The sequence below is a fragment of the Lipomyces chichibuensis genome, assembly GCF_038497645.1.
Source record: "Lipomyces chichibuensis strain CBS 12929 unplaced genomic scaffold V1513scaffold_45, whole genome shotgun sequence".
Lineage (NCBI taxonomy): Eukaryota > Fungi > Ascomycota > Lipomycetes > Lipomycetales > Lipomycetaceae > Lipomyces > Lipomyces chichibuensis.
In genome coordinates, this window is record NW_027117497.1 from 59,949 (window position 1) to 78,047 (window position 18,099).

The window sequence follows — 18,099 nt, forward strand, 5'->3', positions numbered from 1 at the left end:
CACTATAAGAGCCGAGTTGGTGATTGTGTGCTGCGAGCAAAGTGTGCCCTAACCTCATAAATCCAGGGGTAGTATGGTTTAGGGTTATTCGCGGATTTTCCTCAATTTCCATCTTCATTTCTTGGGCTCATTTGCAACAGACACGCACTCTTCAATCGCTTGCGGATCAAGCTAGCAGTCTCATTCTCATTCAATATCGGTTCATATCACGATTTTGCAACAGTTTGGTATATTATATTTGTTTCTTTATTTTGCCGATACCGCATTCTAAGCATTACATCCGGCCCGAAGGACCAGAATCTACTTGCTTATCGCATCTGACAACTTCTATTGTACATTTACAGTAGCGAAGATCCAGCATCCTCGTTGATCATTTAGTGCCGTTATAAGTGTTCTGAAAGGCACGAAATTGAGCCAAATTACTGAGTAAAAATTAGCATAGCATTTGTCAGCCGGTCCATGTTCAGTAATTTCATGCATAAAAATGAGTGAACCAGACCATGTGGATACCAGCACCAGCGACACTATGCCGACCGTAGTAGTTCCATCTACGGTCGTCAAACCAGAAGCCACACTTCCCTCGAAGCGAGAGCGCTCTGAATCGCGGACGCCGTCGCCTTCGCGCTCGATATCAGGGCCACTGGTGGATGACGGTTCTGCGGTGCTCGTGCAGCCAAAACGAATTCGACGAAATCCGTCGCTAGCCGCAGCAGAAGAAAAAGGCCGAAATAAACGCATGTTTGGAATACTTCTCACGTCGCTTGGAAAGTTTCAGGAAGAAACGAGTCGTTCGCGTGTCACCAGCAAGCGCGAGGAAGTGGAGAGAAGGGTGCGCGAGTCGCAGAGGAAAGAGTCGCTCGATATGGAACGACAGATACGCGAAGAGCGGCTTCAACGGAGTCGACTGGCCGAATATCGGAGGACTCACAGTGCATTGAGCAGTAAAACCGCGATGATGCGCGAGCATGCCCCACTGCTGAAGACTGCAACAGTCCCAGTTGTATACTACAAACCGAAGATACTAAGAAAAGAAGAAGAGGAGACCATAGCAAAACAAATGGAAGAGATGGAGTATAAGATTAAGCAGGAATGGGATGACTTTTTTGTCAGGTTCCCAAAAGAAGAGTTTGGTGAACCTGTCCTTCATAGGGCCGAGCTGTCAGAACCGGTTCAGACAGATGGAAGGCCTGCCAATGCTAATGGAAGTGAAAGGGGGTACAAGTCCGACGAGGCAGAGGATGACGACAGTAGCGGTGTTGCGCTTGCTGCGTGACATATGTCCTCACGATCTGTTCTTAGATGCAACTGTAGAGTTTGAGGATAACATACTGTAGGATAGCGTTGAATGGAGTGAATTCAAGTTTCATGTAAACTTCTGTATTATTAGCCTTCGTAAATTAATAAGCAAACTTTTAAATTACCGATGCAAAACTATGATACAACCTACTCATACAAAATATACAATCTATCGATCATTTTCCGCTCTTGCTTCTACCAATAGATTACCCACATTCCGTCTAGCTTCGTCTTCCTTCAGTCTTTTGTTTATGAGCTTGGTTACTTTCTCGGCCACCATAATGGCAGCTTCCGAGCATGACAGCAGCTTACCAACGTCGACAGCCACGTCTCCGCCCTTCTGAATCTGACAGATCTCGCGATTAGTATTTGCCGTTACACTCATATATCCGTGGCGTAGGAGTTCCTCCTGCAATGTAGCATCCACAAGCACAGCCGTAGATGAATCATTCTCCTCCTCGACATCGTCATCGCCCTCCGCCTTCGTGTTGTCCTTGCCTGGCAGGCCAGCAATAGCGGAGGATGCTTTTCGCACATCAAAGAATGAAAACGTGACACAAATAGGTACATGCAGCACTGCCAATGGTACCGGTACTCGCTCCGTTATCGGATGCACAATAATCTCTCTCCGACTGCCAACCCCTACAATCGTGATGTCTGGCCTCCGAAAGTGCAACAATCCAGCACTTACAGCAATACAAGCCGCATCCATTAACCCGCCGTCGTGATCCAAGAAATGCACATCCGCTCTGACAGCCCAGCATTTTTCACCAGAAATAATACACAAGGCTTCAGTGTCAAGAGCGCCAGATCTGCGGATTGATTTTTCGATAATTCGAGATATCACGAGTTCATCTTCGGATTTGCGACCAGCTTCGAAAGTCGGAGCCGCCATGGGACTGATTTCCGTAGATATTATAAACAAGCCATCATATGGCCTGTCTGCATATGGTTGTGTTATTTCGGCTGATATGCGTGCGATGACGCGTGTTCGACCAAGTTTGACGTCCACGACGCCATAATCAGTTGAGCTGAATGAAATGTCAAGATCCCTGAGCTGATTAAACGACCGGTTGTCGAGTCGAATGCGTTCGGTTAGGGCCTTAAGAACAAACGTGTTCTCTATTGTAGACGGTGTTAAATCCCGTGGCATTTTGTGCTGTCCGGAGATCAATACTTATGATTGACGTCGTGGTCGCCGAAATTTTTGGCTGTCGTGTGAATTAACTGGAAAAGGCTGTTTGGGACATTTGCCAAAACTCAAATAGAAACCAATCATCAAGGTTGAATCCATCATCACATCGTCTCCAGATACAGAGATATCTTGGTTTCACAGTATCATATTTTTATTCACATCGCATACATTGAATAATACAATACAGATATAATACAATGACTACAGCACACAGGCCGACGTTCGATCCTGCACGTGGCAAGGACTCGCAGGCGCCAACCCGTATTTATCACAGCCGTATGCTCCCGGCACATACACAGCTGAAATATCGTAAACGAGGGCAGGGTGGTGTGGCAGACCGTGCAGACTTGACTACTCCTGCTACGTCCGAGGAGCGGTTGTGGGAAAGGGAAGCTATGAAACGGGAGCTGCTTTCTAAAGAGGCGGAGAATGATGAGAAGAAGGGGCGTAAGAGTGCAAGTTCTGCGTCTCAGTTGTTGCTTGAAGCTGGCAATATCGCTGAAGAAGACGAAGAAGACGAAGACGAACGGAAATTGAAAAGGCGGAAGATGATTCTGGAGGAGGTTGAAAAGGCTGAACGGGGTTCTGAGGGTGATGAAGGTGACGGCGAGAATTCCGATTCGGACTCTGGAAGTGAGGAAAACTCGGAAAGTGAAAGTGAACCCGAAGACGAAGAGGATGAAGAGGACGAGACAGCGGAATTAATGCGCGAATTGGAACGGATCAAGCAGGAACGTGCGGCAGAGAAGGAGAGGCAGGACCGGGAACGGCAGACTGCAGAGGCCGCTGAGCGCGAGCAGCAAGCTATTAGAGGAAATCCATTGTTAGCTTTTAACGACGGATTTGTGAGTTCGAGTAAATCGACGAAGAGATGGGACGAGGACGTGGTTTTTAAAAATCAGGCCAAAGGCGTTGATGATAAGCCGAAAGGCGGGTTTATTAACGATATGCTAAGGTCAGATTTCCACAGGAAGTTTATGAACAAGTATGTAAAGTAGTCATAGAACAGATGTATTACTTATATTATACCAAAACAAACTCATTCATACAATGCGCACGGTAATTATGACGTAATGATATTCCGTAACAATGATCCAAAGGAATCAAACAATAATATCTCTTTGTACTAACTAACTAGCAACATAATATACACCCATACCTTGAGTAACGGTCTACTGTGACCCAATCCCTTAAAACCAAGTATCCATGTTATCGTCTCCAAATCTGCAATATTCAATAAACCGTTTTTTATGCAATACTCCCCAAAACTTTCCGTCCTCAACCACGCATACCATGCGAAGACCTAGTCGGACAAACATTAAGTAGACCATGGCCAGTGGGGAGTTGATGTCCAGGCTTATTGGCGCTCGATCCACAAAAGGTGTGAGATCCGTCGCGGCTGTGAAGACACTAGCGCCGGTTCCATTATTTTGCGAGAATTGATGATGTCGAGACGACCTGTCAAAGTAATATCTCTGAATCTCTTGGTCGTCTGCAGATATATGGCACATGATCTCATTATTATCAGCGACGTCGGCCAAGTCGTCGTACTGTATGCCGGACGCAGTTGCGTCCTTTTCCTTTATTTTATCAAGCGCATATTCCAGTTCCGGTGCCGGGAGAAGTCCCACCAGGACCTGGTTGCGAAGAATTGGCAAGGAGCCATCAAGCTCTCCTGATGTTTGTAGGATTTGCAGCTTTCTCCTCAACGCCGCAGCAGAGAGGTATGGGGAGTCGCTGGTATCAATGACTGGACCGGTGGCTGATATGGTTGCCTTTGGCACGATATCGTGTAAAGTAACTGAAAAACCTGGCGTTCGCTGATTGTCAAGGAACGGAAAGTTGTTATTGTGCATGATGACGTCGTATATGGAATTTGGCTCCAGTGCCTGAGCTACCCATTTACTGATGAGAATCGCGACAGATATCGGCAGGACGTGGTCGAGACTACCTGTGAGCTCGAAAAGAATAACAGCCAGCGTTACTGTCATTCTTGTGACGCCAGCCATTACTGCCCCTGCACCTACAATAGCGTAGACACCTGGGATGGTGCAAGCTCGAGGGTCATTTCCTGCTGGGCACGAGGAGAAGAGGAAGAGGTGGGGGGCTTGATATTGTAGCCATTGCACTGAGAGACCGACAATTCTTCCAAGTAGAGCTCCGCTGACCATTGACGGAACATAGATGCCGGCAGGAATCTTGAGACCGACTGTCACAGCAGTCAAGACAAACTTGATTACAAACGCCGCCGATAGCGATCTGATCGAAGAAGCGTACATAGCCATCGACGTTGGGCACAGGGCATCATCGTCCTCATAATCAAGAGTGTCAAAGGGCGAGGCGGTTCTGTAGGTGCAAGTACGAGCCAGGTCGTAGAGAAGTTCGCTGGCCGATTTTTGAGTGTATACGTTAAAGTAAGAGATAGCGGCGGTGACGGTCGCCATGAGAACAACATCAGTGACCGGATGCTTGCTGATGAAGCTGCTTCTCCTCCAGATACGCGTCCACCTAACAACGTCAGTGCTACGTCCTGACGAAATTGCAATCCACTTACCAAACATTTAGGCGACCAAAAGCAGCTCCAATAACACCGCCACACGCGCCTATGAAAATAAAGATCAAAAACTCAAACGCATGCCAGTCATGATCATAGGAAACTTCAAAGATGACAATTTTGCCTGTACCGTATGGATTCAAAAGTTTCAGAACTAAGGCGGAGATAACAGCGCAGAGAAATGATCGGATAAGCGTCTTTGGAGGGAAGTAGTAAGATACTTCCTCAAGTGAGAAAAGCACGCCACCGAGTGGAGAGCCAAAGGCCACTGCGACACCAGCCGATGCGGCGGCGGAGAGGATCTCACGGCGCTTTCCATCATTGTTGTTGAACTTGGAGAAGAAGCGACAAGTAATGTTGCCAACACAGGATGCCATGTGGACGTATGGACCCTCCTTGCCGACATTCAGCCCGGACGAGATCGAGAGCACGAGGGCAATCGATTTGACAAATAAGGTGTAGGAGCCTAGGAACCGCTTGATGACAAATCCAGAAAGGATGGTTTTGACCTATTTCTTGTCAGAATGACGAATTTTTAACAATTAATTGGAACCTACTTCAGCCACTCCACCGCCAGCAGCTGTATATATAATTGATCTCGGAACAGCGGCAGGCGGGCCCTTGTGAGTCTCGCCATTGACAGTAACAGGAGCACCAGGCGCAAGATTGGCATTGGTCCCTAAAGGAGTCTCGCGCTGGCTGTCAACAACCGTGACAGGTGGCTTTGGGAAAGGAGTGGTGGAAGCAGTCGTGAGCGTCAGGAGGACAGCGATAAGGGCAAGAGTGACTGAAAGTGCAATATAGAGTGCGTACTCTGCGAACGCCGAGCCTCTCAGTGCAAACTTCCATTCTAGCCAGGCGGGACAAGTGTCGCCACTCTCCACGCAGCAGTCGTGTTTTGGTAGGAACCAGTTTGTGGCGCAATAGCCGGATCTCCAGTCGAAGACACGTTGTTCGGCACCGTCGATAAGATACGCGATACAGGCGACAGTGGAGCCGATGACAGAGATTAGAATCCAGCCCTGAGATGCATCCCGAGCGCGGATAAGTCGACCACGGAGACCAGGTAGGTCGCGTAGTCGCTTGACTCGAAAGGACTCTTTAATGAATTCGTGAACCCAGTCAATTGTAGTGAAATCGTCGTACCAGAGTCGCTTGCTGGCGTCGGCGGGGACGGTGGCAGTGGACTCAACTGTCGCTGATATATTGTTGGAGACAGTAGTCAGTTCATGTGCGGGAGCAATGTCTGAGAAGGGAATGGAGGTCTGGTCGGAGACTTCATTGGCTCTATTGACGGGGAGCGGCCGCGGAGGAACGAAGATGTCAGGAAGCGACAGGCCCCGGTGGCTGGAATGGGGTCCGCTCTGAGCATGTGCATGAAGTGCGCGTGGAGTAATGCCGGGCGAGTGCAGGTCGAAGCGGATGGTCGGCGGTAAGACTAAACCAGCGGACGCAGACGGGTGGTCGAAGGTCAGCGCAGGCGAGTGTGCACGTGTATCGGGGTCTCCCGTGGCCGCTGTCGAGACTGTGGTCGAGGCCTTGGTCGCCGTGGACGCAACAGATGGCGCGCGCGGGAGTAGAGGAACGTACTCAGGTTGCATGCACGAGTGGTGTAGTTTATTGTGGTAGGATATTTTGCGACAGATAAGACCACCGAGAAATGGACGAGAGCCGAGTTTAGCAAAGGGAGGTTCGAAGTGTTCGTATCGATAATAATAATCAGGGCTCGGTTGGGATAAACGAACTTTACCGAACTGCTCAATGACAGGGTCTCGAACCGCTCGTCCCTGTGCACCGCCCAGGCACCGAAAACAAACCATGCACAGCCACAGCACATGCCACCGCCCGTTGCAATTTTCACAGGATCACAAGTGTCACGTGCTAGATCACTGATCACTTCTCCACATGAACAATATGCCGGTCCTCTTGATCCTGCAAAATGTACAAGTTACGAATGCTTGATCCTCAAATATCGCTGCATATACTGTGAAATGGACCTGACTACGCTCCTCGCCAGCCTTCAGTTTCCTGCGCCAGATGCCGGCCCAGAGTTCGCCGTGTCCCTGCTTCAAGTCGCCGTCAACATCGTTCCCGACTTGCAATATGCCCGCGACGTCGCTGCGGTCTCGCGAATGTTGCTGCTCTCCCCAGCCATATGGTCCAATTCTTTTCTCACGCTCTCGTCCGGACCCCGACCAGCCGGCGCTATTGTGGCCGATGCTTTTAGAGCCATGGTGCAAGCCCGACTAAAACGATCGCTACACAATGCCGAACCTAAGTTGAAAGACAACGACATCGCACTGTTCATCCTCGCTCTACTCGGCGGCATCACGTCGTGCCAGCAAGTGCCATCTCACCAATTGTGTGCCATATCTGGCATACTGACATACCCACCACTCGCCGTTATTACGGAAGTTGAAAGCGCCTTTGTGGATAGTCTCAATGCGATTGCAGACGGCGGTCGTTGTCACGATGACGTTGCACTGGCTATCTGCGCAACTGTGGGCTATGACCATATATCGCCTCGCTACCGTAGTCGCATACATGCTACACCATTGCTTACAACAGTTCTGGTTCGGACTCTGTTCGCTACTCCCAGACTTCCTGACGTGTCTGTCGTCGCGGGACCCTTGTCGCGGTTCACTGGCCAGATTTTCAGGTGCGGGGCGGCATCGATTGGCGCACAGCCATTTCATGAACCGCTATCCATTATCGCGGCCTATACTTCCCGGGCCAGGGGACTACCTGATGTAAGGGAGTCTACATTTGCAGCTGTCGCTGTCCTATGCGGGCTTGTCGACGGTGTCCAGTTACGGTCGCGGCGGCCGCTAGGCTCGCGGGCCGACCCGGCGGAAGCGGCCGCTGCAAAGGCTATCATACTCATCCTTCGAGATCTGTCAACTACAATCTATGACATTTCTCTTGTAGGCTTTGCCGCAGAGTCATATTTGCACTCTGCTGCTGTTGGCATCTTGATCGCATGCGACGGGTGCGACAAAGTCGACGATCTGATTGACGCCATGCAAGATCTTGGTCAGCAGCAAGAATATCTATTTGCTCTCAACACGGCGGAGAAAATTCTACTATCGTCTCCCGCATCATCGCCATTTCCATTTCCTCTTCTCACAAAATTATTACGACCTGCACACTCAGTTATTGCGCGCCCAACGGCTGTAGATCGTACATTGATTGGCAAAGCCATACATGAAGCTGCTCATGCTGTCTTCTTGGCGTCATTACTTGCACCAACGCTCGCGACCGAGAATGCGCAATTTGTCAAGGACACGTATCTTCCGCATCTAATCGATTTGTATGACAAAGACGGGATCACCGACGCCCAGTTCGCTGCCGCAATACGCGCTCTCGCTAATGCGTTGGCCCCTGGAAGTGGTGTACTATCGTCAGTTGCGCCTACCATAGCTGAAGATGTATTATTGCCATCTTTAAGGAGCTTGTTACGTGGCCACAAGAAGAGCACTGTAACAGGCGCGCTTGTAGATGCAATATTGAGCTGCGCTCCGGTTGACCGGATTCCGTTTTGGCTAGGTACTCTAGACGGCGATAGAGATGTCATAGCGGAGCGTATCCGGAAAGGGGATGTGCCTTCAGTTTGTGCAGAAGGCATTGTTAGATGGTGGTTTGATCCATATGTAGCAACCTCTAATACCAGAAGTCGATTGTAAAGTAATAATTATATATGAGCATCTTGCCACGAAGTTTAAGTAGTGTTGCTCTTTCCGTAAATTAGCTACAGGACAGATCACTTCCCGTTAGGCTCTCGTAATAAACAAGCAACATTACTAATTATAATTTGGAATAAGTTAACTTAGTCACCAACGATAGCAATGCCAGCCCTAAACGCAATCGGTGCGGCTTTCTCGCTGACAAGGCGGACGTGGAATATTTGGACGTCCTTCTCGATAGTTATGTGGAGATCTGCGAGAATTGGTGACGACATGATTCTCACGAACCTAACCCTTGACCCATTGCGATACTAACATATTCGGCTTACTCCGGTAAGGCTCAATTCCATAACGAAACTCATATTGTGGAAACAATCCATAACTTCGAGGGCATATGATCCATGCGGATCTGCTTTGCTGTAGGAGCATCTTCAGAGCCTCTGGGATCAGCGGACTAGAGACGACGGTCAGATACTCGTGAAGGCCTACGTCTGACGGTCCTTCATACGCGCTCACGGTTTCCAGTCGGGCAGCACGTGCATATAATATCAGCATAATTAGTGCACATTAACTGGCAAATTCAGCTACCAAGCGATTCTAACCGAATCGGAGCTGAGGATCAATATGGTATCCAATTCACCTATAAGACCATCCGCAAGGACCCCAACTCCTACCATTATGCCTGCGCCAGTGTCGCGTTCGTCGACATCTCAGTCAAGCGCGACTTCTTCACAAAGCGCATCCGGCCAAATGCCTGGCGAGTCCGGAGACATGAGTCGACGAGATTCCATGGAATTGGAGCAGATGATGCCTCGCAAACGCGTCGCAATAGAAATTGCAGACGAAGATACTGAGGTTGCTGATCCGGTGATTGCATCGACCACGGCTGCTCGTACTCTCCAAGTGAGCATTCAAACGAAGCCAGTGCCTGAAGCAGACGCGATGAATGTTGCAGAGTTCAGTGACGGTGAGCGGTCACCTCGAGGAGCGGGATACGATTCTGCTGCAAGCCCGGAGATATCTGTCCCCGAGATTATTGAAGATTCAGAGCCATTGACGACCATAGAGCGGCTCATATTGACCATGAGTAATGCGGGTAATGACGAGGAACCTTTAAGTATTGAAGCTTGCATATTTGAGGCCAGACGGACACTGCAGACTGGTGATCCACGAGACTGGCTGATTGCCTTGAATGAGTACCTACAGAAGTTTGTCAGCCTCGATGAGCCTGATAAGGACGAACTTTGGGCTTCTGGGGCTGCTTTCTTTGCACAGCTTCCTCAGATAGTGAGCGATTTCTGGACTCGGACGTGAGTGGCACATATCGGATCTTTTTTTGGGCCGATGCTGATAAATCATAGACTACCATTGTCGTACAGATTCTGGAACGAGGGCGGTGAGCAGTTGATAATATCGCTATTTAAGCGGTTTAACCAAGTTGCGGTCTACACCTTCCGAAAAGATCTGGTACGGATTAAGAATGGATGTGGGACAGTGGATGCACTATTGTCTTTGCCATATGCTCACGCTCTTATCCGAGTGTTCAGCCTCCCACGGGACGGCTTGCTATCAGTTCTCGAAACACAGAGAGAGGAGGCACTTTCATTTGCTGTTGTTCTTCCTCACTTTGTAAGTGAGCGCGGCATCGATGCGATAGCAGCACTGTGGGCCGAAGTTACAAAGCCTGATGTGCGGATCAACGCCGGACTACTGACTGGTATTGTTCCTCATGTTGAGATTGCCGTCATGATGTCATGGACGCTGTATCAGCACAGCCAGACACTAGACATAGAATGGCCTGCAGAAGAAGATTCATCCCATTCGTCCGAATCATTATCCACAGACTCTGCCAGTGACTCGGCGGACAACAATGTCAGTCTCAAATTCCCACTTCGACAATTATCTCAATGTTTTGCCTTGATTGAGAGCACTCTTGTTCGAATAGCCGATTCAGCTGATGCACCGGATCGTACTATTATCTGCGCGATTGTCGACAAGCTATCCGTCTTCTTCTACGTGCTCATTCAAATACCCGAATGCACCATTCTCAGCACTCATCCTGCAACTCATCCTATCGTCAAGCTTGCAGACTCCGTGCCAGTTGATGAGCTGAGAAAATTCGGACACATTATCCGAAAACTGTATTGGTGGATCAAATTCTTCCAATCACCTCGCGCCGAATACAAACTTCACGGTATTAAGAAACTGACACAGGATCTGAATGCCATATACAATGATGCTCATCCGGAATACTCTAACCATATTATGACTTCATGTGCCGCCGTTATGTTAACGGCAGGATTTACGGAGTATCTCGTCAGCTCTGAAGCCAACAACGTCTACATTATCCAGTTCGCTCCCACAATATACGCTGTTCTAACGGTGTTCCACGTGATTTCCGAAAAAGACTTGAATTGTCTTTGGAATGAAATGATATCCGGCAATAGTGTCGCCCTATTTAATTCCATTTGCATCGTTTTGATCCACCTGACACATTTTATGACAGTGGAATGGCTTCATTGGCTAACCGACAAGCTCTTGGGAATGCCTATGATTGGGCTTGAGCCCATCATACTGAAACTGGTTGATTCAATTACGAGCTCATACCATTCATGCTGTCAAAAGCCACCGAACGGAGAACCTATTGAAGTGCTCCCGATGAACCCATATTTCATATTACTACAGTTGATCAAACGAGTGAGCAATGTATCCATTGAAGATGAGCAATCCATGAAAGTGAAACCAGCCGACCTGTTGAATAATTTGATCCAAAATTTGTGTGAACTGATGACACTCGGACCTAGTGTAGCAGCAAGGCTGTCTTTGCTGGAGAGCTCGGTGCAGTCATTGAAGGTCTTCGGTCCCGATTCATTGAAAGAATTTGCGTATATCAAATCTGCGTTTCGTATGTTATCCTTGCCATAATTCCGATGGTGTCCTACGAGCGAACTAACAGTTGTATTTTTCAGACTCATTGGACCACGCCAATCTTGATCAGGTAGGTGCAATCCTGGATCGCAATGCATATCACGACATTGTGGTTCAGAATATCAATGAATGGGCGTCACATTGCAGGCAGCATCCGCAATCGCTAGAATTATACGAGCTGAATGCTACAATACGGCAGGATTCTCTTGCTGAGATTCTTAAGATTGCGCCTGGCTGTATATCTGTGGTATCAGACCTGGATATACTATGGAATGCACTGGGCGTCGATGAGTTTAACAATCCACGTATATTAGACAATTTATGGTTGAAAGTTGAGTGTCTCGCCGATACCGTGCAAACTGTGCGCTTCTATATTTGCGAGTAGCTCGTTTGTTCACTACTAATGGCAGTGTAGGAGTGCCCATTTATAGAACATTGCTTCCGGAAGATAAAGGAGCTTCCAGCGCCACTGCTTTCTGCACACTGTCTTAAATTTATTGTCAGTCACATTGAATATGTGTTCCGCCAGACCGAAGTAAGTGTGGAAACTGCTGCTTGACATCATAGCTGCAACAGTCTGTTAATTACTGTTTGTACAGGAGGGCGAGTGGCTACGTGAGGACAACGATTATATTATTCCCGGATTTAACACGTTCTGGTATTTTTATTTAAATACCCTTGATGAAAAGAGTCTCTCTGCGTGTTGTGAAGTCATAGTTTCTAGTTTCACAGAGGTTCGTGCCAGAATTCCCCTAAATCTATGAGTAATGAACCTAATCGTCTGAATAGTCTAGTCATATCAAGGATCAGCCGCAAGACATCATTGACAAATGTCAGCGGTCGCTAGTACGGCATAGTGTTCGAGCCATAAATGAGGCTGGGAGTGGTAAGATTGGAAAATAGTTTCCGGACGTAACCTGCAACTAATCGCATATAGTTATCTCGAAATCTACAGGCTCTGTTGAGCCGGCAGCTACAATATGCTTCAAACGGAGTGTCCAGTTTCTAGACACCTTTCTGGACACATATCGACAACACGCGATACCTACGCTTGACAAACCGCAAGCGGCTGGCGTATCACAGTTTGAGATCAAAGGGAAGCCGGTTACTATTAAAGTACAATGGCACGCGTACAAGTTTTCATCCGCGATCGAAAGCCTCACGTTAGGCGACGAGAACTCAACCTTTGATTTGTACTCACTGATTTCCAGCATTGTCAGCGGCACAAGCTTTAGAATGTTCGTCATGGGGAGTGAAGTCCGTCCAAAAGATTTCCCAAAAAAGCTTAAAGATGCAGGCTTTCGAGAAGTTACGGCAGTAATGGTTGTCAGGCGCCCACAAGCAATAGATGACGAAGCTCCTTCGGAATTGGGAAGGGCGGAGGCTGTGAAGCCTCTTGTTGCGCAAGAAACTGAATTCAAAACGATAGAACCTCGTAGTCCTTCAGAATCATTAGCAAAAAACTTGCGGCCCGCTGAGAGCGAACTTATGGATTCCTTTGATGCAATTTACGCGCTTTTACAGTTGCCTGAAGATTATGCTTCCTGGAGTTGGAATTTTGTCCGAAAACTTGGCCCGGCACCCAAGCTATTGGATATTTTCCTAAATCCAGAACAAGTGAACGCAGGCTGGGATGAATTATTTCCGCTGCAGCAACCGTTCCGAGCGCTGTATTCGGACTATATTCTTCAGTGCGTATATTCTCTTTATCGACAGGTACGTTCTTTCTAGCCTTCAGGATCGAAATGTCTGACGGAGGTAGAATAAACTGGACCGACGATGGATTCAAAGCTGTTTTGAGTTCATCATGCCCCAGCTCCTGAAGCTCGCCGTTAACCCCACGCTTGCGTCATCTTCCTCAGCAAATGTTCGCAATATTGTCCGTTGCACGCTCTTAAATCGAGCAGTTATTCTACTCCGCGAAGACGTCTCCAGCGCACTCACGCACTGTAACTTTCCGATTGAAGAAGATATAGACGAACTTGTGTCAAGCCTAGCTAGCCTAGCTGACGACACTTCAAAAGATTTATCCGAACGTGTTTTGGATGTCTTGCTTGTATCGTCGATGTGCGATGAGCGAATATGGAAAACGGTGGAGAGGAGTGACAAGTGGAGGACGGTGTTTAAGCAGTGCTTGCTGTACACTCGCGAAGAGTCAGTGCGCTCGTATTTCAATTCAGCGATCTCGGACTATATCAAAAGTTTGTTAGCTAAACAAGATACTAATACGGAAAACAATGCACTGCTGTATTTCTGGAGGATAGTTGAGGCTATTTTACCGCAAGCGAATGACGAAATCGGGAGGCAGGCTTCGACATTATTTATGCTGGCGGAGTTCCTCTTGAAATCAGTCCTCGCAGACTCTGTGCTCGAAATCAACGAGGGCACGCTGCTTATGAAGTGGTATAGGCCGTTGAAGGAGCATCATCCTGTTGAGGTCTGTTTACCTTTTAAAGCAATGTGAGTTGAAAGCTTACCGATTTAGTCACTATTCGATCAAAAGTCGGATCATATCATAAATGGATATGCTAAACTAATGATATGCACCATCGAACGTCGTCGGGACGTGTCACAGCAGCTTAATCTTAGGTATGTGATATTGCGGGCACATGTCGCATGTCTGGGATTTACTGATGTCTTGCAGCCAAGTTTCGGTTTCAACATTTATGAATCTTCTCTTCCCAAATATAGAACATGGAGATACTGGCATCAAATCTGGTCCTGATGTGGAGCCCTCATCAAACGAATCTGTGGGATGCGTTGTTGCTGAGACCAGAGTGTCGCTTTACAAACTGATACTCCTTTTAATTGATAATGGTTGGGACTTGACTAAAGTCGTCTCACATTTGCTCAAGCTTTTCCCGGAGGGTATGATTAATATTACTCGTTTTTATTTGCAAACACTGACGTGGAATAGACGGCTTGTTGCATGACTCATGGAACACTGACCGCGCGCGTTGGCTTCGTGCCGAGTCAGGTTTCGTCGGATTGCAAAATCTCGCTAACACGTGCTACGTTAACTCATTCGTCAACCAACTCTACATGAATGAGGAATTCCGGAGTTATATCTTTGGGCTGTCGCAATTCGATGTTACGCGCTCTCCCACTCAGCGAGCGTTATTAGAGAATATGGTTCAGCTGTTTGCCTATCTGCGATTTGGCTGGCAGAAAATGCTTGACACACGACAGTTTATCCAATCCATTGTGGATTTCGAAAACAAACCAATAGACATATCCGTGCAAATGGACGTGGACGAATTCTATAACCTGTTGCTCGACAGAATTGATGGCCAGATTTCAGATGCGACGAAGAAAGCGGAGATTAGAAACTGTTACGGTGGGTCGTTGCTGACTCAGATCAAGTCAAAGGAATGTATTCACGTGTCTGAGCGTACCGAGCCATTTTCAGCGATCCAATGCGACATCAAGGGACGACGTAATCTGATTGAAAGTTTGAACTCCTACGTTGATGGCGAAACTATGGAAGGGGGTAGGTGTGGTTTTTATTGTGGACTTTGCAAATTGTCTAACAAAGTAGATAATAAATATTGGTGTTCACAATGCTCGACGCATGTGGAGGCTGAGAAAAGGTAGAGTAGCTGGTGATTACTAGGTATCGTGTCTAATGTAGGTAGAATCTGCCTGAAAACTGTTCCAAATCACCTTATATTCCACCTGAAGCGCTTCGACTTTGATCTCCAGACGATGCAAAGAAGTAAGATCAATGAACATTTCGAATTCCCCATGGAGATTGATATTGAGCCGTTCACGGTCAGCCATTTCTTGCAGAATCCTGGTGTGGCCGGGTCTGAGAGCGAGAGCGATAAGTTTAGATTGGTAGGCATTTTAGTTCACAGTGGAACTGCGGAATCTGGGCATTATTACTCATATATTCTGAACAAATCCGCGACAAATGATAAGTATCGGTGGATCGAGTTCAATGATGCCGAGGTCTCTCAATTTGATCCAAATATGATTGCAAACACCTGCTTTGGAGGCACAACTTCGGAGGCTCCTGGTGATATGATGGAAAAGCCGTTTTCTGCCTACATGCTGTTTTACGATCGTATCTCGCCACGACAAATGAGGGCACTGGGAATGGAGGAGGATCCTAGCGCTGAAGTGCTTATGGAGACTAATGAGCGTACTGAGTGTGAAAAGTTCTACAGATGTCCAGATTCGCTTCATGCGCAGATATGTCGGGAGAATGAACTCTTGGCGATGAAATGGACTGTCTTCGGCACAGAGCATTTGCAGTTTGTACTGGCCTGCTATCGGCGACTGTGCCAAGCCAAGGCCGATGAGGAGGTCGATCTATTGAATTTGCAACGCCCCTGTGACGACTATCATCTTTTGTTGTTCAAGACTTTTTATCAAATTGTTTCACGAATTAAAGATGCCAAGGAAGTGGATCAGTTCGTTTCCATCATGCAACGGTCTTTCACCTCGCAGCCGCGTCATTGCGTCGCATTTCTCTCGTGGCTTGCAAAATCAGATACGGAGCTCAGAAGTTTAGTCATTCGATGTCCCAATGCTCAAGTCAGACACGGTGTGTCTCGGTTGATACGGCTATGCTTAATGACGGTCCGCGAGTATGCGCCGGAGGTGTACGGATCTCTGCAAATATGGCTGCAGTGCTTACTGAACCCGGACGAGGATGGGTCTGGTAATCTGGTGTACCGATTCTTTACCATCTTGGGTGATATTATTCCCAATATCTCCATTATGTCGCGAGCATGGGACGAATACTATGGGCTGATGTCGGACATCGCCGGCAGTGGGTCGCAGGAATGTGCATTTTACATTTACTCGGGATATTTGCAGAAGGCGCTGATTGCGTTTTATGACGACCGACATCTGGCATCGAAACCGGGACCTGCGTGGCTCGAACTGCGACTGAATGAAAAACGGAAGCCGTCATATACGGGGATTTTGAATTTTTTGTCGCACATGCTGCATCGCGTTGACCTTGATCAAGAGTACTCGGACTCGATATTTGATCGGTGTCCGGCAGATTTGAGCGATGAAGAAGCGGTCAATACAGTACCGCTGACGATCGGTGAGGTTGAGCTTCTTTCGCGTGGAGCCAAGAAGAATTGCCTGATGTTCCTGTATCGGCAGATTGAGTCCGATTGCCCATTGGACCTGTTGATGGAATTTATTGAGTTGTTTCAACGACTGGATGGCCGCCAGACGACGCGGTTGATATTCAATACGGTATCGGTCGGTCTTGAAGCAGATAATGCGGAGAATGTCCGACCATTTTTACTGTGTATGTTGCGATTGGCTGGTGCGTTTCAACTTACTCAGCGGGATTGTGACCAGTTGACGGATCGAATATTCAGAAATCTGGAGAACACGTGTGACTTTTCAGGAGAAGCCTTTCTGGATTTTATTTCGCGTGCAATTGTACAGCCAGATGTGCCAGAGTCGATGAAGAAGTCGATGCTATCTCAGATTCATGTCTGGGCCCCGCCATTACTTGTGCATTGGAATAAAAATGTGAGAGACTTGACGGAGAAAAATATTGAGAGTATCTTGTTTAGTAAGATATTGGCGCTTGAAGAGCAACTCCCATTACTTGAAAGCGCGCTGGCCGCAGATATCGAGCGGGGATCAAGAAGAGTTCAGGATACGAGAGACGAGGAGGCGGAAGTTATTGATTCGCCGCCACCATCTGCACATGCGGATGCTCCCCCGTTACCGGAACGATCTTTTAGCGGACGTGTGAATGAAGCCGAGAAAGCGGCGGTGAGTGAGACTGCTGTAGAATACGATCGGACTAAACGTCGGAGAGCGATGTTGTTGCAGGTTACGAGGTGTCTGGTATCGGGAATCTTTGGACTTGTGGAGCGGAAGTACCGCAACCCGAACGTTCGATTGAACACGGAGGAACTGAATTTCGATAACCTGAGTGAAGTGCTGCAGATATGTGCGCGTGTGCTAGACGACGAGGATATGACTGTGCGAATAGAGGAGTTGCGACATGACCTGGAGGCTCTGCACGTGCAGAGCGAAGAGGTCAATTCTGGTACGTGTGGTTTTGAGCGGTCAGGAAATCGCGGATGGACCGATAGACTAATTACGGGTAGTAGTTGACTGGACATCGGATGGCGAAGGAGGTAGTGACATTGACGAACGATATCTTATGGAGTTGGAGGACACAGTTGGAATGGGATAGACGACGACCGCATTGTATGTAATTGCTTTAAATGGGTATACATGGGTATAGGATATTGTTGGTGTTATTACTGTATGGTGATGTACATATATTTCAGTGCTATGTGGTAAAATATACCATACCATGAAGTTTTATTTGCGTGAGCTGAAGGGTCTGCGGGCAAGGGCTGCTGCGAACCTTTGGTCTTGTGATTAGCTGGTTCTGCGATTTGCGAGATGCGGCTGTTTTGTGCTTGTGTTGCTCGGGAAGGGCCCCCTGACAA

At 47.9% G+C, this 18,099-nt stretch overlaps 6 protein-coding genes across 6 annotated transcripts; 4 read left to right on the plus strand and 2 right to left on the minus strand.

The window, feature by feature from the left end:
* Nucleotides 1-16: 16 nt before the first annotated feature.
* On the plus strand, nt 17-1,369 carry V1513DRAFT_236420 (pinin/SDK/memA/ protein conserved region-domain-containing protein). Its single transcript, XM_066894435.1, has 2 exons — nt 17-227; nt 292-1,369. Exon 2 carries the CDS (start codon nt 485-487, stop codon nt 1,271-1,273), a length of 789 nt encoding a protein of 262 aa, XP_066751273.1. The 5' UTR covers nt 17-227; nt 292-484; the 3' UTR covers nt 1,274-1,369.
* On the minus strand, nt 1,368-2,563 carry V1513DRAFT_452149 (ribosomal protein S5 domain 2-type protein). Its single transcript, XM_066899078.1, has one exon. It carries the CDS (start codon nt 2,447-2,449, stop codon nt 1,466-1,468), a length of 984 nt encoding a protein of 327 aa, XP_066751274.1. The 5' UTR covers nt 2,450-2,563; the 3' UTR covers nt 1,368-1,465.
* V1513DRAFT_452150 (Pre-mRNA-splicing factor Cwf15/Cwc15) lies at nt 2,563-3,530 on the plus strand. Its single transcript, XM_066899079.1, has one exon. The coding sequence runs from the start codon at nt 2,689-2,691 to the stop codon at nt 3,487-3,489; it is 801 nt and encodes a 266-aa protein (XP_066751275.1). The 5' UTR covers nt 2,563-2,688; the 3' UTR covers nt 3,490-3,530.
* V1513DRAFT_420063 (chloride channel) lies at nt 3,490-6,763 on the minus strand. The gene is made up of 3 exons (XM_066895931.1): nt 5,603-6,763; nt 5,046-5,554; nt 3,490-4,999 (listed from the first exon to the last, which is right to left on the minus strand). The coding sequence occupies exons 1-3, from the start codon at nt 6,644-6,646 to the stop codon at nt 3,682-3,684; spliced, it is 2,871 nt and encodes a 956-aa protein (XP_066751276.1). The 5' UTR covers nt 6,647-6,763; the 3' UTR covers nt 3,490-3,681.
* Nucleotides 6,764-6,854: 91 nt separating this feature from the next.
* On the plus strand, nt 6,855-8,819 carry V1513DRAFT_452152 (uncharacterized protein). Its single transcript, XM_066899080.1, has one exon. The coding sequence runs from the start codon at nt 6,881-6,883 to the stop codon at nt 8,726-8,728; it is 1,848 nt and encodes a 615-aa protein (XP_066751277.1). The 5' UTR covers nt 6,855-6,880; the 3' UTR covers nt 8,729-8,819.
* A 178-nt stretch (nt 8,820-8,997) lies between these two features.
* Nucleotides 8,998-17,975, plus strand: V1513DRAFT_466607 (uncharacterized protein). Its single transcript, XM_066900078.1, has 14 exons — nt 8,998-10,038; nt 10,090-11,633; nt 11,698-12,017; nt 12,072-12,191; nt 12,256-12,390; nt 12,446-12,542; nt 12,594-13,372; nt 13,419-14,093; nt 14,142-14,245; nt 14,301-14,524; nt 14,574-15,146; nt 15,195-15,246; nt 15,292-17,687; nt 17,749-17,975. Exons 1-14 carry the CDS (start codon nt 9,353-9,355, stop codon nt 17,835-17,837), a joined length of 7,794 nt encoding a protein of 2,597 aa, XP_066751278.1. The 5' UTR covers nt 8,998-9,352; the 3' UTR covers nt 17,838-17,975.
* Nucleotides 17,976-18,099: the final 124 nt, after the last annotated feature.

What these genes read in the sequence shown, in the direction of transcription:
- V1513DRAFT_466607 (XM_066900078.1), top strand. Translation starts at nt 9,353, where the DNA reads ATGGTATCCAATTCACCTATAAGACCATCCGCAAGGACCCCAACTCCT. An exon ending in TCACAGCAGCTTAATCTTAG is followed by an intron (nt 14,246 to 14,300) that starts GTATGTGATATT and finishes GATGTCTTGCAG; the next exon opens with CCAAGTTTCGGTTTCAACAT. An exon ending in TGGCGAAACTATGGAAGGGG is followed by an intron (nt 15,147 to 15,194) that starts GTAGGTGTGGTT and finishes CTAACAAAGTAG; the next exon opens with ATAATAAATATTGGTGTTCA.
- V1513DRAFT_420063 (XM_066895931.1), bottom strand. Translation starts at nt 6,646, where the DNA reads ATGCAACCTGAGTACGTTCCTCTACTCCCGCGCGCGCCATCTGTTGCG. An exon ending in CTGGCGGTGGAGTGGCTGAA is followed by an intron (nt 5,555 to 5,602) that starts GTAGGTTCCAAT and finishes GACAAGAAATAG; the next exon opens with GTCAAAACCATCCTTTCTGG. An exon ending in TTTGGTCGCCTAAATGTTTG is followed by an intron (nt 5,000 to 5,045) that starts GTAAGTGGATTG and finishes TGACGTTGTTAG; the next exon opens with GTGGACGCGTATCTGGAGGA.
- V1513DRAFT_452149 (XM_066899078.1), bottom strand. Translation starts at nt 2,449, where the DNA reads ATGCCACGGGATTTAACACCGTCTACAATAGAGAACACGTTTGTTCTT.
- V1513DRAFT_452150 (XM_066899079.1), top strand. Translation starts at nt 2,689, where the DNA reads ATGACTACAGCACACAGGCCGACGTTCGATCCTGCACGTGGCAAGGAC.
- V1513DRAFT_236420 (XM_066894435.1), top strand. Translation starts at nt 485, where the DNA reads ATGAGTGAACCAGACCATGTGGATACCAGCACCAGCGACACTATGCCG.
- V1513DRAFT_452152 (XM_066899080.1), top strand. Translation starts at nt 6,881, where the DNA reads ATGCCACCGCCCGTTGCAATTTTCACAGGATCACAAGTGTCACGTGCT.